The following is a 15,397-nucleotide window of genomic DNA, read 5'->3' as shown; positions in this document are numbered from 1 at the left end:
TTTACAAAAAATGGGTAACATAGTCATTTTTTCAGAAACAACTACCCCACAGCTGCACTAAACATATAGCCAGCTTCTCCAAAGCAGCTTCTTAGGGCAGCACAGCTGCAGCTGCACCAAACAAAGCCTTAGTTCATGTATCTCTTCCTGAGGCTCTTCTCAATCCTTTCCCCCTCGACAAAAGGGGTCAAAAAAGGGGATAACAAAATGCAAGCCGTACGATTTAAGACCCTTCCATAATGTCCCCCCACGGGAAGATTGAGATGTGGATGTGAGGCCGCTCTTAGTTGCACACCGACGCTTGTCAATCCTTGTGTAACGTCTTTCATGTTTGACGGTTTTTAAACCTCGTGGGGCAATTATGGAGAGCTCAACATACCACTTTGGAATGGGAGCACGTCGATCGTATCGTATCGACAAGTGAGGCCGGCAAGGGAAGATGACCAAGTTTTGCCCTAAAAACAAAAGGTCAAGCCTTTCAAGCCCACAAAATAGCTAACATATGCTTCGACATGTACAAACCACTTATAAGCATGCAAATTTGTAAATACAAGGAATTGAGTGCTAAATATCTAAATGCCCCTCAATATAGTTTATTTTTCATATTTTACCATTACTTTAATGATAATTAGTTTAACTAAATAATCTCTAAATATCCCTAAACTCTGGTTAATGTGTCAGCGCTTGCTGCATGTCCCGTTCACACTTACTGTCCCTCCGCATTCTTCTCTTCTTCCTCCATCCAGGCCTCAATACAAATACCCTCTTCGAACTTCTTACAAATCAAAATTCGCTTTCTTTTATTCTATACAGATACACAGAATTGAGTTGTAGAATGAAGGAAATGCTGGCACCCCTCCCTGTTCCCGTCTGTGCTGTCCCCCAGTTTTCCTCAGATAAAAACTTCCAGATATTTACATAAATATCATACAATTCTTGTTTATCAACATATCTACCTCCTAAACTTTCATATTTATATTTATAACATCTGTGTGTCATAAAGCTATGCATGAAAACATGTATTTTTTGATAGAATGTTAAATATTTAAGTGTCACAAAAAAATATAAAACTTCAGGCATCATCAGATATGTAAATACATAACAATTGTGTGGTATGTTTGTAAATTTCTCAGACTTCTTTTTTATGTGTTTTGCTTATTTGATCATGCAGAGATTTCAATTACATTGGCTTATGAGATTGGGAATGGAAGTAGGGTGGTGGATGATTCATCTATTATTCAGAATCTATCAATGCGGGACTAAGTTGTGGGCTGTATTCGAATCTTACATTATTTCATTAGGGTTGCTAGAAAGCCATCGGAATCCCGCACTGCATATGCAAAACCTAAGACACCTCGCAGTAGTGGTGGACAGCCAGGAGGCGAGCGACAACAAACAGGTCAAAAAGCTGCTGCTTTGGTTGTCCAATATTGGAGTCAAATCTGTGATTTTATATGATATGGAAGGTATAATATTTACATACATAGTGCACAAATCTTATATATTTACATACATAGTGCACAAATCTTATATATTTACATACATAGTGCACAAATCTTATATATTTACATAATAAACATCAAAATCTTAGTTTTTTTTTTTTTTACATTTTACCGCCCAAATCTTTTGGATCACATGTATGGCTGTGAAGTTGGCTCGATGGTAGTTAATTAGGTTAAAATTAGTTTGAATTTTGGCTTGGATTGAGATCACAATGAAATGAACAAGCCAAGCTATAAGCTGAATTTTTTTTTTTTTTTTTTTTTTGGTCTCGATGGTAGTTAATTACGCTTAAATTAGTTTGAATTTTGACTTGGATTGAGATCAGAACGAAATGAACAAGTCAAGCTATGAGCTGAAATTTTAGATTTTTTTTTTCAGCCGTAAATGGATCGGTTCGAACTGATTTGAGATTGGCTCAAAATAAACTTTCTTTTATATAAAAATTATGTATATAATGCTAAGTAATGAGTCAATTTCGAGCATATTTTGGTAGCTGAAATGAATACAAATAACTCAATTTGAGCGAGTTAGTTTCAATTTTAAGCTGGATCAAGCATATTCGGAGTTGAAACAGATCCAAATAACTTAATTTTGAGCCAGCCCGTTACATTTCGAGTCATATCGAGCTCTATTCAATTTTGAGCCTTCTCCAAATCAAATACAATAAGCCACAAACCAATTTCGAACTGACCCGAGCTCGGCTCAAATTCATATCGTTAACAACTCTAATCACATCCAAAATATACCGTCATTACAACTTCTAAAAATTGAAACAACCCTTTTCTTGCATGGCTAGGGTGGCATGCATGTCACAATTAAAGTTAGGTGTTACATACGAAAACGCAAAGTTATGCAAGTAAATCTTCCTAGACTTGTACTGCAAATTCTTTAGAGTAACTCCTTACCATCTCCTCATATAGGTGTTCTAAAGAAAAGCCTTGATGGAGACTGGAGCAGCTTTATCAATGTAAGAAGTAGCAGGTTAAGAAAATACTATATAAATTTTGGAACACTTACTGTATAAAGATGGCTTCAGCTTAATTTACCTGAATTTTGATGTGAAAATGAAGGGCATGACGATAGAACTTCTGTCATTCGCTGACAACAAAGGGGGAATGGCAAAAGCAGCTAATTTTTTATGCTCCAAGTATCAGAAAGAAGAGCTTGAAAGCTGCGAGAAGGATTTCAGAATCACGGATACTGAGATTTCTGATGCTTTAGATGCAGTGGGTGGGTTGCCTGCTTCTGTATGTGTTCATCATCTTTACATACATACCACTCAATTCCTATGTATTTGCATATCTAAATTTCCAATTTTTACATACATACCACCTTACCTAAGCATGAAAAGGTGTATTTCATTTTTTTTTTTTTTTTTCTCTCTTGCAGGATGTGGTGGACCTGAGCCTTTTTTCTTTTTCTCTCTTGCAGGATGTGGTGGACCTGAGCCTGATCTACTTCTTGTCTATGGACCTGTCAGATGCCATTTAGGATTCCCAGCATGGAGAAGCAGCTACGCAGAGATTGTGTGAGCTTTAATTGTTAGGGGCATTTACATACATAGCACCCAATTCTTATATATTTACATATCTAACACCCAATCCTTACATATTTTTACACTTCTACCACTCAAATCTTTCATATGACCTCAAAAGTACCATTATTTTTAACTTTTAAAAGGTGCAATACACCAACTCATGTTATAGGTAGCATCCCATATATGTAAAAATTGAAATTTAGCTGTTGCATATGTAAATATATACAAATTGAGTGGTATGTGTGTAAATCTTCCTAATTGTTATAGTATATACGTACATTTAGCCTTCTTGAGTTTACACACATAGGTAGTAAGAGCGTAATGCCACTGACTTGGAGTCTGGTTAAGGCCATAAATAGCCTTCTTTAGTTTATACACATAGGTACAATGAAGTTGATCAAGGAAGCCTTGAGGTTAGTGCATGTAGACATTCTCATATAGATCGCCGTGAAGAAATGCGTTGGATTCATCGAGTTGTGGAATTTGCCACTTGTAGGTAGTAGCAATGGTTAGAAAGACTCTAATTGTAGAAAGTTTGACCACTAGACTGAAGGTCTCAAGATAGTCTTTGCCTTCTTGTTGTTTGAACTCCTGAGCCACAAGTAGTGACTTATACCGTGCCACTGACCAATTTGAATTAAATTCGGCCTTGAAGGCCCACCTGCAATAAAAAATGTTAGTGGGATGGGGAGGTACCAATTCCCAAGTCCCTTGATCTTATAAAGCTTGAAATTCACATGACATGGCTTTTCGCCAATGTCCATATTTAATAGCCATAGAGTAGGTGGTGGGATCATTGGAAGTTTGATGAATGAGTGGAGAATGTGGCGAGATTCAAAGCTACGAGTTTTAGTCCTAGTGTGCTTAGGATGAGGTATCGATGCAATAGGTGGGCTGGGTTGAAGAGATAAGAGGGGTTCAATATCAGCTGGAGGAGGCTAAGTGCGGCCAGTAGATGATGAGCGCAAGTCTATTGTAGGAAAAGTATAAGTAGGTTGCAGGGGCAGAGGAGTAGAGATGCGATTATTAAGAGTGGAGGTTGGAGATAAAGCAGTGGAGGGAACTAGTAGTAGGGGAGGTATAGAGGCGCCAGGTTGGGTGTGAGAAGAGTCAGGAGTAAATTTCTTTTGAAAGGGAAAGACGCATTCGTTAAATATAATGTGACAACAGAATTAAATTTTGTTGGCAGACATATCAAGACATCGATAGCCTTTTTGGAAGGGGGCATAACCGGAAAAAACAGATTCTTTGATTAAATGTTTAAGTTTATTTTTAAGATAAGACCGAAGCCAAGGAAAGCATTGACAGCAGAATAACTTTAGGAGTAAGATAAATTTGTAGGTGGTGATAGTGGTTGTTTGTGAAATAATATTTTATAGGGAGATTTGTATTGAAGCTGTTTGGTAGGTACGCGATTAATGAGATAACAGGCAGTGAGCAAAGTGCCAGCCCACAAATGGGTGGGAAAAGAAGCATCAGATAGGAGAGTGCGAACTTTTTCTATAAGGTGGAGATGCTCAGCAACAACGTTTTATTCGGGTGTGCCTGGGCAGGTATATGGTGGTGAATGCCAAATTGAGATAAACAAGTATTGAATTTAGAGTTGCAACATCCGCCTCCACCATTAGTTCTAAGAATTTTTATTCGAGAATTAAGTTAATTTTCAAAAAGACATTAAAATGCTTGAAATTTAGTAAAAGTGTCATCTTTATGTTTAAGCAAATAGAACCTAGTAAATCGAGAAAAATCATCCACAAATATGACATGGTAGTTATAATTTTGATAAGAAGAATTTTGATAAGAAGAAGTGGGAGTAGAACCCCAGACATCGTAGTGAATAATTTGTAGGGGTGAAGTAGCCCTGGTACAAGATGACGAAAAATGAAGTTTCCTACTTTTAGGCTACATGAATTAGACATACTGTAGACTAGAGGCAAAAAATTGTTGAATATGATGGTGGGGGTGCACAAGTCGCCAGTGCCACAGATTTGAAATATGCTAAATGAATATGACAGAAAGATTTGAGGAAACATTGGTGTCTGGTGGGGGAAGTTGAATGGGTTACAACCCTTGAATGCATGGTTCTTTAAGGAAAGTTTTGTTGGTCTGCACATCCTTAATAGAGTAACCGTTAGCGGTAAAAGTAATAATGCAAGAATTTTGATAGTTAATTTATGAACTAAAAGTAAATTGTATGTTAAGTTAGAAACATGACGAATATTTAAGAGCATAAGCTTACGAGTTAGAGTTGGAAGTAGTCATTGACCAATGTGAGTAATGGGAAGTTATTGACCATTGCCAACAAATAGAAACCTTTGTAGTTTTGGATGTTGTGAAGCTGATGTGAGTTAGCGGTGAGATGTTGAGTAGCTCCGTTGTCAAAGATCCACTAATAGTCGAAGTTGGATGTAGAATCTAATATAAGGGCAATAGTAGGCTGATAATTATGATCATGACGGTGCCAACATTTGAATGTAGAGTGCCCAACTTTGCTGCATATCTGATTAGTAATGTTGTTTTTGCGGCAGTTGGATGAGTTCCGAGATCCTTGATAGGGCTGCCCTTTAAAGGAACTGAACTGATTCGTATTGGAGGCAGAATTTGGCTGATTTCAGCTAGATGAGGTCATAGATTGTCCCCTGTTTTTGCTGCGATTAGAAGAAGCCAGCACTGTATTAGTATGAAGAGAAGTAACTTCTTTGAGTGCATCTTAAGCCTAGGTAAGTTCCTCACTACATAGATCTTAAGCCTAGTTAAGTTCCTCACTACATAGAAGGGTATAAAGATCATCAAGCTGATAGGATGGAGGTAAGTGTGAATGGATGTCATGAAGGCATGATAGGTGAAAGGTAGACCACTAAGTGTTTAAAAGATTATATCTTCGGCAGAGAGGAGAACTTTGGCAGTGGCAAGAATATCTACCTTGTAATTGATATCGAAGAGATATTGGGTCATGATTCTATCTCTTTTTGATACATTGTAAAGTTCATTTTTAAGTTTAAGTATGTGAGAACGGTTAAGAGGATTGGAGCCGACGTTCGACAGCGGTCCGAATTTCTGCGCAGTTTTCAAGTTTTAGAAGATAAGGTAGAATGGGTGGTGAAACAAAGGAATAAATGGCAGCAATGAGGTTTTGATCCATAAAGATCCATTTGCTATAATCGGGATTGGGGATATTGATTCCAGAAGAACCTTGAATGAATTTCTTGGGACAGCTGCATGAACCATCAAGAAACACATCATAGCCATTGGCATGGAATAGTTTCAGCACTTGGACTTTCCAAATGAGGTGACTATCAGTTGTAAGAGCAGCGGAGACAACATTTTTAATGTTGCTTAACGAAAATTTCAGTTGGGAGGGATTGAGCGATCAGTGGGAAGAGAATTGCTAGAGTTGGTGGCCATCTCAATGTTGATTGAAAATTTGGAATGATTGCTCATGGGAAAAACAAAGAGAAAAGAAAGTGAAGAAGGGTTTAGAGAGGAAGAGGTAAGCAGATTTCTTCAGATAAAGAAGAATAAGTGTGGGATAGGTGCTGCAATAATAAAGAAGAGAGAGCTGATCTCAACATAGCATTTTGGCTGCAGAGACCAAAGGCAATATCAAAGAAGTTGAAAAAAAAAATGCTGCAAGAAGCTTCAGAGATTTTTGGCCAGAAAGAAATTGAATAATCAAAAGGCAGAAAGGAAGCCAAGAGGTATGCGGAGATCTTGAATACTGGAATAAAATCCAAAGCAGCCATCAGAGGAGATAAGTGAGGTGAAACCACATGTGGGAAGAAATTCAACCGAAGAGTTAGACGGACAATCTAGCCGAGAGAGAAATGAGCAGCAAGTTGTATGAATATTTGTCGAGGGGCGGACTGCCCTGATAGCATGAAAACATAAAGGAAACAGGAAGAAAGCAGAGATAACAAGATTAATTCAAAATATGACAACAAATAAACTGAACCAAGCCTCTCTCCTATGTATAGATAACATAGGATGGCAGCAATGCCGAACCGAATCACAGAGAGTAAAAAACACTAGACCAAATCAGTTCACATGAACCAAACCCAATACAAAATGGAGACGTTAACAAGCTCAAACATGGTTTAAAGCACTAAAGAAATGAGAGCCTTAGGCTGTATGAACCTCCTAGCAAAGCCTTCTGCTTTGATACCACTACTTAAGTTTGAAAACAAAATGCATCGAATTTGGGATAAATACATCAATAATCAAACCCATTTTCAACCCAAAAAATTTTGCTTATGAGTAAAGGTCAACCATTTGATATTTTTACACATATTTTCAACTCTTTGATACAGGGACTAAAGCAAAAGCATAATGTGTTTTACCAAATGGTAGCTACAAAAACTTTAATGCACCTGTGATCATAGATGGTGTAACAATATAGTATTGATTGTTGATGTTTTATTATTGATTAGAATTTTTTCTCGATCCTAGTGATTGGCCCATTAATGTAGACTAATGGGATGAGAAGAGAGAAACAGGGGAATAAAGGGAGAAAAAACAACCACATTCCACTGAAAAGAAGAGATTAAGAAACATCTTGATTCAATTCATTCAACAAGGGTCAAGTAAAAAGTCATCAATTTCCTAAATATAGAAATAGGATACAAGATAATTTCAAAAGCAAAGAAACAAAGATGTAAATTCCAACCTAAACCTACCTACACTAATCTAACATGAATTATAATATGGATGAAAGAACTCTTTTCAAAGAGTAAAAAACGATTTTTTTAATCTAGCAATCTTCATGTACCTTATTGAATGGCGCAAAAATTCCCAAGCTGCCTAATAGAGAAATGATGGCGCCAAACTTAATATATGAGTAGTTTACTCTCGTTGCTCAGTAAAAAATGAAGATTGGCATAATGATTATCAAAATTTTTAACCTTTATTATTCCGTATCATCCTTCTTCGAGCTATTATGGAATTAGATTCAAATTTCACATATAATCATTAGACCATGTCGCATGACATGAAGGGATAACCTTCTATGATGTGACTCTCTGGAGCTTTACTTCAGTAACGACTAAATTAGCATACCAACTGTCATTGCGTTAAGCTTCTCACTTGAATCAGGGTCTTTAAATTTGAGGTTTCTGCAATCATAAGAATTTTGAGCTTTAGCTCTATTTCTATGTAGTCTATTACATTTCTTGTAACTTAATTTTCCTATTCATATTACAGACATATGGGGCCACTACAATCCATGAAATATGGAGCCATTCTGAAAGCAATTTCTCAGTTTTCAAAGAAGCACCAGAACTATGGTAATTCTTAATTTGTTTCAACTTGTGTCATTAACATATTTTCTATACATAAATACACGCATATGTACACACACGCGCAAAGAGAGAGAGGGGTACCTGAGAAGAAAATTTATTCATTGTCTGTTCTCTTTGCTTCCAGGCACTTGAAGCTGCTGATGATGTTAACAATATTATGAAAGCATAGTGCAGCAAGAATTTCTGAGGCTTCAGCTTGTTAATCTGCTTCAATAGATATAATCAGACTGTCTGAACATGAAGCAACTCTACATTATCTCTTTCACTTTTCCTTAACAGCTTATAACTCGTCTCACCAAATTCCGTAGCTTTGTATAATACAGGGACATAATATGATTGGAAATTTTATGCGCCAGTCTTTCATAATTGAGAGACTTACAATTTATTATCTAATTATACTAAATATGTCATAAAGAATGCAGTAATGTGGAATGACTTTTGTACCCTCTACAGGTCAATCTTGAAGGTTCAAGTAAAAACTGCTAGCTTCAATTGTCATGGTTTTCTCTTTCGAATTATAAAAGCAATGATTCTGTTGTAATAGAGGGAGTAATTTTGACACTTATGATTGAATTAATAAAAAAGCTCACTATCACCACTGCTGGTTATATTGCTAAAGCACTCAATATAGCAATCACTTTGCACTGAAACTCAATTTTCTAACTACTGCGTCGTCATTATTAAACTTAAATATTGAATTGCGTTTATGAACTCTTATTCTCCATTAGTTCCTAAAAATCATTCTTTCTCCATTCTGTTTGAAATGAGAACAATGCATTCTATAGCAAAAAATCTGACAGAGGTGAAGGCAGTGCAAAATATCTAATTTCATATTTCTGGAACAAAATTTATCATCAGACAAATCAATAAGGAAACATGCCGCCTGATTAACAATTCAAACTAATGCTCTATTTCTTATCCCTGCAATGAGAGGCATCAGTATCACTAGCTCTGTTCTTATTACCAGCTCCTTGCTGCGCAACTGCTGCCTCTTTATCAACCTTCAGCTCACTGTCGGATGGCGAACACCTAGTCTCATTGGTGGCTATAACCGCTTGATCACCCTTCTGATCCTTCTCTCCGCCTACCTTCATAGAACTCGAGCCAAAAGGGAACTGACGCTGCCAAAAACTCCCCTGATACAACTCCTTATTCGCCGTGAATGACGCTCTGGAGTTACTTCGCAAGGCACTCTTGAGTTCTGCATCCTTAGGTTTTGCCTGATGAAAGTCGATCTCTGAGACTTCTGTAGCTTTGCCAGGCTTCTTGGCTTCTTGATGTTTGTCTTTTTCCTGGTGGATTGAAAGATTGGATACCTCCATCAAATCAGCTTTTGCAATGGATGAACGGCAGGAGGTGATTGCAGTCATGGGAAAAGCCTTCTCAGGAGGCACTGCAGGAGTATAATTAGGTGGGAGAAGGTCGTCCCAATTCTCTAATAATTCTTTGTAAACTTTTCTAAGAGTGACTTCTGTAAGACCGGTTACTTTGCAGATCTCAGCCTGGGTTTTGCGCTTGTCTTCAAGTTGACAAGCAAGGTATATAGCAGCAGCAGATATGCTGATAGGATTTCTACGGGTGCAGAAGCACTTATTGATGACAACTTCTCCAATATGAGCTGCCAGCTCCTGAAAATATATGATTTGAGCGGTATAAAATAGTTGCAATTTTGAATTTGATCTAGAAAATTGTTAGATCATAAGTACCTGAGCAGATTTGTTGAGTTGAAGTAGAGTGCAAAATCTAGGCATGTGAACTGATATTGAATTGCTGTTGATAGGTTGGCTCAATTTCAGAGCTTCACCAAGGATTTTGATGTACTTTCCTATCTCCTTCTGGGGAAGATTACTAGCTGTGGAGATTTCCTATTATCGATATTAAATTCTCGATTAGATGAGGGTATTTCTGAATGATGATACAAGTAAAAAACAATACAATGCAAAATAAAACACTTTAAAATCGTTTAAAATTCAAGGAAAAAAAAAGAGGAGGCACATAATGGCGTGGAAATATAAATGCCATAAAATCAAGCACTTGCCTTACGAAAGCAATTTGAAGCTTGTATAAAGAAATGGCAAAATCCGATTTTAGGGTTTCTAATGCACATCTAGCATGTAACTTAAATTTAGATGAGATAAACCAATGCAACAAGTATGCATCTTCCACGAAAAAGTAAACCATACATGAAAAAGTTTAAATTTTAATTCAAATAAAAATTAAGGATCACAAGATACGCACATGCAATTGAAATTTCATGCAAAGATAGGACATTAGATTGTAGCATACTAGGAAAAATCAATTTCTATTTCAAGCAATAATTTTAAAATAAGGGGGAATTCACATAAATAACACTCAATTTTTATATATTTACATATATAATGCCTTAATCTATATATTTGTATAACAAAATAATCTCTTAATAGCATCAAGAATACCGTTAACTTTAACTTATTTAAAGTGAAATACATAGTCATGTATATGTTTGGTTAAGAATTAGATAGTAGGCTGTTCTATAAGTAAATATAAGGACTTAGGTGTTATACACGTAAATACATAAGAATTGAGTAGTTTGTGTAAATCCCCTAAAATTAAAGAAAAAAAATACAAAAAGAGAGCAAGATAAAAAAAGGGTCACAAAGGTAAGCCTCAAAATTGGTACAAAGAGATAGCCTATCCTAAAACATTCTAAGTCTTACATCTGACCATAATGCAGCCTTGCTTTGACTTATCCCGGCCAAGTAGGAAAGCATATTATGACCCAGATGCACAAATTAACATAAAAAAAAATGCATGATATTAGATATTAATTTTTAAATACAATAAGCTCCAATAATGATAAAAGCTCCACCTCAACACATCAGAAAGCATGCCTGTATGCTAATCATACCAAGGCTTCATTCGAAGTGGCTTATTTTTTTCTGCTTCTGTCATCAAAACTTCTTAAGATCTGTTTTCTCAACCACAATTTCCGTTATGCTTTCCCAAAAGCAACTTTTAGGAAATAAATTCAGAAAATCCAAGGAAAAAATTTCTTAATTTTTTCCACTGGTAAGAAAATATTTTTTATTAATTATTATGTTCCAAACAAAGCCCAAAAGTCATTCCTAAGCAATCCATGGATGGTTATTCCAATAGACTTCGTGATGATTAAAATATGTCATGCTCCTATGAACACTCTATTAAAACCAATATCACATAATTAAGAGCCCTGGCCCCTTGTCTTCAAAAGTAAAAAATACCCGCCGATTCATAACACAAATTAATGAAGTATTCAAGTGTGAACATGTTAATTATTCCTTAATGATCGTGGTCAAGCAATTACACCAATATTTATATTAAGGCATGCACATTCCACACTAATATTTAATCTTCATGCTAACACACCAAATACCAAAAGAGATGTATGGTCACACTATATTGATACTAAGACATCGTTGCGCCTTAAGAGAATGTAGATGCACCCCAACACACACACACACACACACACACTTATACATACATACATACATATGCTTTAATATATACAAATATCAATTCCTATACTTTTGTCAGCCATTTTTTATATTTTTTTGAAAATAAGATTTTAAATTTGAATTTAATATATATATATATATATTTTTAATTTTGTGAAAAATGTATTTTTTTTTAATTTTTGGAAAATGATGACACCGGATATACCTCATATATCTAATAGTATAAATGGTTAAATATAATACCATAAATGACATATCATCCCGAAGGATGAGCGTATCGCTTATTGGTAGGTTTAACTATTTAAACTTAAAAGTTTATGACACTATTTTGGTCTGCAAAATTTATAGCCTCCAAATTTCATTATCTAATATACAGATTAGACGAGGTTTAGATTAATCTGGGTTCTTAATTCTCTATAGAGTCAAACCCCTATAGTTAATTATCTCAGACAACCGAAATCACCTAAGAAACTTCTCGAATAAGATCAGAGTTTCATCTTCAAGAATTCAACGTTTAAGTTTCCATAATTGTTTATAGGAAAATTCAAGTGGGATGAGTTCAAGTAAGAGTAGTTATTTTTGGAATCTAAAGAAACGAAGTACGAGATGTCAAAGATACTGAAGAAGCTTCAATGACATCTCAAACTAACCTATGATTTGCCTTTACATCTTTGAAAAGGAAATTATGTGATGTTTCAGTCTTGTAAATTATTTAGATATTCAGGACTTATGTTTGCATATCATCTGCAAATAACCTGAGAAAATAGAAGGATTTATGTCGTACCGGACAACGATCTCAGAATCCAAAAAAATTTAAGACTTATATCATATGTTATACAGTCGTATGAAGTCCTCAATAATAGTGAGGATTTACGTCGTACCAGACGAACAACCTTGACGTCCTATGGGTGTATATTATTTAAGTCTATTGAAGTTCAATTGGAGCTCCTCTTTCCACCATTCTGTTGTCGCCTCAATCGCTGCCTCATGACTGATCGTCAATTGATGGCTTCACTGTCTCGTTTTACATGTTTACGATGACATTTGTGGTAAGTATACAAGAATATGTGGAAGGTTTGCATATATATCAATCAATTCCTATGTGTTTATGTATTTAACACCTAAACCCCAATTTTAACATTTATGACACTCAAATGATTTATTTTACATAAAAGAGTGTCCTAATAATAAATAACAGAAAGTGATTATGTGTGTGACGTGATAATGGGAAGGTTCACCAACTATCCACACAATTATTAGATGCCTACATATCTCACACCTAAACTTTCATATTCATTCATTTAGTATTCAAATCTTTGATATCATACCAAAAGTAAAGTTATTAGCAACTTTATGGGTGAGATATATTTTTTTATGCATAATCATTAAAGAATAGTGGCTGATTCACATACATACCACTCGACTCTTATGCATTCACATATATCTAACACCACAGCCTTCATACAGTACTAAATCTTTAATATGATATTAAAATATCGTTATTATGAACATTTAAACGAGATATATTATTTAAGCATAGACTAAAATAACAAAGTGTTGTAAATGTAAATATGGAAAAATCTAGCTGTAAGATATGTAGGTACAAAATCTCAAACTTTATTTTTAAGTATTAGATATGTAAATATATTAAGATGAAGATCTGCACATATGAGACTAATAACTAAGTATGAGCATGTAAAAGAATTTGTTTAACTTATTTTTAAAATTTAGGTGTTATAGATGTAGAATACATATGAAGTTGGTGGTATGAATGTATATATATATATATATATATATAATGGTGTAGTAGGTATGTAATTCCCTTAAATAAATATCAATTAAATCATCTCAAATTTATGCAAATAAGAGTTCAACAACAATCCACATATAATGAATCCAACTTCTTTTTTTTTTTGGCTTCTAAAACATCCTTGGTATCCGTTCAGAAGTCCTTGCAAACTCTTTATCAAAACCATTAAAAGCAATTGAAGAGCTGAAACTACCTTTCAAATTAGAAGCACTAGTCCTGATTGAGCTCATAGAACTTGAAGATATTGAGATCATAGAACTTTGAATCATTTCATCAAACAGGATATGGATAATATGAAGATCAAGTAATTGAGAGCTTCCCTCTTCTGCTTTTTGCACTAAAACTATACTGAATTTTTTCTGCATCTCTCATATATACTGAATCTCGCTGGTTGCTACGAGGCGTCGGTGTCCAATCTATTCACTTTGCATACTTACCTCAATTTCACATTCATAATACCCCAAATTTTCATAACATATCAGGAGATCAACTATAGAGCCCTTCAAGCACAGTAGATCAATGCCTATAAAAAGAAATTAAGATTTAGGGTGCTAAATATGTAAACACCCAAAAGTTAAGTCTAATATATGTAGATGCCCCAAGTAGATTTAATTGTCAGCATGTAAAGTTGTCACTAATGTAGATAATATTTTGAGTCTTAATAAAGATGATTAATCCCGCAATTAAACCGAATAATTACATCTTTATAATAAAACATAAACAACCCTGAAAATAAACAAACCTTTGAAATCCACTAACGTAAATAAAATTCGTATATACCACCAAATCGATTCAAATCAAACTTCAAAGCATAAAGGAAATAATCCTTGAGAATTGAATGAGAAGACTTCTTATCACAGGAGATATTCTAAAGTTAAACTTTATAAAGAAATGAACTTATGAATTTTTTTTATCTTAAAATACTTTCCAAATCAAAATTGAAAGTATATTCTTCCATCAAATAAAACGTGCTCAACAATCAAAGCCACGATTTAATCATTGAAAGTAATTTCAACCATAGACTTTGACTGCTACAAAGACTTTCAGGCAATAATATGACTTGAGAAATAAAAGAAGGTGGAGATGAAGACAATTTTTCACTCAAAGAAAAGAATATATAAGAAGAAATGTTAATCCAAATATCCAGAAAGAATTTCAAGCTTAGAGGAATCTAAACAATCCAATCAGTTAACTCTTGAAGAATTAACTTTGGTTTGTCTTATTCTAAAATCTAAAACCCAGAATCATTTCATTCAAGCATTAATGTTTCTAAAAAAAACTTCTCAGTAAAAATCTTATTCAATCGAATTAACTTATTGATAAAGTATGAACGTAATTTCATTTTTCAGGCAAGCAATTATATTCTCAGAAATAGAAGTATGAAAGTAGAAAATAAGATGTATTGCTTCATAAATTTACCAATCAAACATTTGTACGCAAAAAAGACCTTCAAAGAAATGAAACCAAAATTCTTCGTGATTATAAGTAAACAATGAGGAGAATCCTTACCTCCAAATATTTCCAGAAAGTGTAATAGAGCTTAGAAGCAATAAGTAAAAAAAATCTTCAGATCCCGCGAATGAAAAGCTAGCCCCAAAATGAATGGCCAACCTAGAAATCCTTCCCCAAAGGGGGTATTTATAGGTGATGGAGAAAGAAAGAACCAATGAGAGTTTTACATATGCTAATATCAACTTTAAAAATATCTAAACCAATGCTTGCATTCCCCTCCCAATTGTCTATATATGTATATATATATATATATATATGTATATATATA

The 15,397-nt window shown here is 34.7% G+C and overlaps 2 protein-coding genes across 3 annotated transcripts in view; one reads left to right on the top strand and one right to left on the bottom strand.

Annotated features, from left to right (window-relative positions):
* Positions 1 to 664: 664 nt before the first annotated feature.
* LOC110031586 (dehydrodolichyl diphosphate synthase complex subunit NUS1-like) lies at positions 665 to 8,628 on the top strand. 2 transcript variants are annotated; one of them, XM_020734839.1, is made up of 7 exons: positions 665 to 868; positions 1,172 to 1,466; positions 2,424 to 2,470; positions 2,574 to 2,733; positions 2,935 to 3,031; positions 8,237 to 8,319; positions 8,459 to 8,628. In XM_020734839.1, the coding sequence occupies exons 1-7, from the start codon at positions 692 to 694 to the stop codon at positions 8,464 to 8,466; spliced, it is 867 nt and encodes a 288-aa protein (XP_020590498.1). In that variant the 5' UTR covers positions 665 to 691; the 3' UTR covers positions 8,467 to 8,628. The 2 variants fall into 2 exon arrangements, with proteins under 2 accessions (XP_020590498.1, XP_020590500.1); XM_020734841.1 differs by lacking the exon at positions 8,459 to 8,628 and having other exon boundaries at positions 2,574 to 2,750; positions 8,237 to 8,315.
* A 94-nt stretch (positions 8,629 to 8,722) lies between these two features.
* Positions 8,723 to 15,397, bottom strand: part of LOC110031585 (plant-specific TFIIB-related protein 1) — a 31,702-nt gene continuing 25,027 nt past the window's right edge. Inside the window, exons 2-3 of the mRNA XM_020734838.1 lie at positions 10,041 to 10,199; positions 8,723 to 9,962 (exon numbers count right to left, since the gene is read on the bottom strand). Of these exons, the coding sequence (XP_020590497.1) occupies positions 9,243 to 9,962; positions 10,041 to 10,199 (879 nt within the window). The 3' untranslated portion in view covers positions 8,723 to 9,242. The remainder of the gene's footprint in view (positions 9,963 to 10,040; positions 10,200 to 15,397) is intronic.

This window comes from Phalaenopsis equestris, unplaced genomic scaffold, assembly GCF_001263595.1.
Source record: "Phalaenopsis equestris unplaced genomic scaffold, ASM126359v1 Scaffold000840, whole genome shotgun sequence".
Taxonomy (NCBI): domain Eukaryota; kingdom Viridiplantae; phylum Streptophyta; class Magnoliopsida; order Asparagales; family Orchidaceae; genus Phalaenopsis; species Phalaenopsis equestris.
The sequence above is the reverse complement of the archived record's forward strand: the minus strand, read 5'-3'. Positions and strand labels throughout refer to the sequence as shown.

Coding starts and splice junctions, on each gene's coding strand:
- LOC110031586 (XM_020734839.1), top strand. CDS start 692: ATGTCCCGTTCACACTTACTGTCCCTCCGCATTCTTCTCTTCTTCCTC. Junction 869..1,171: donor TGGCACCCCTCCCTGTTCCC/GTCTGTGCTGTC, acceptor TTGATCATGCAG/AGATTTCAATTACATTGGCT. Junction 3,032..8,236: donor AGCAGCTACGCAGAGATTGT/GTGAGCTTTAAT, acceptor TTCATATTACAG/ACATATGGGGCCACTACAAT.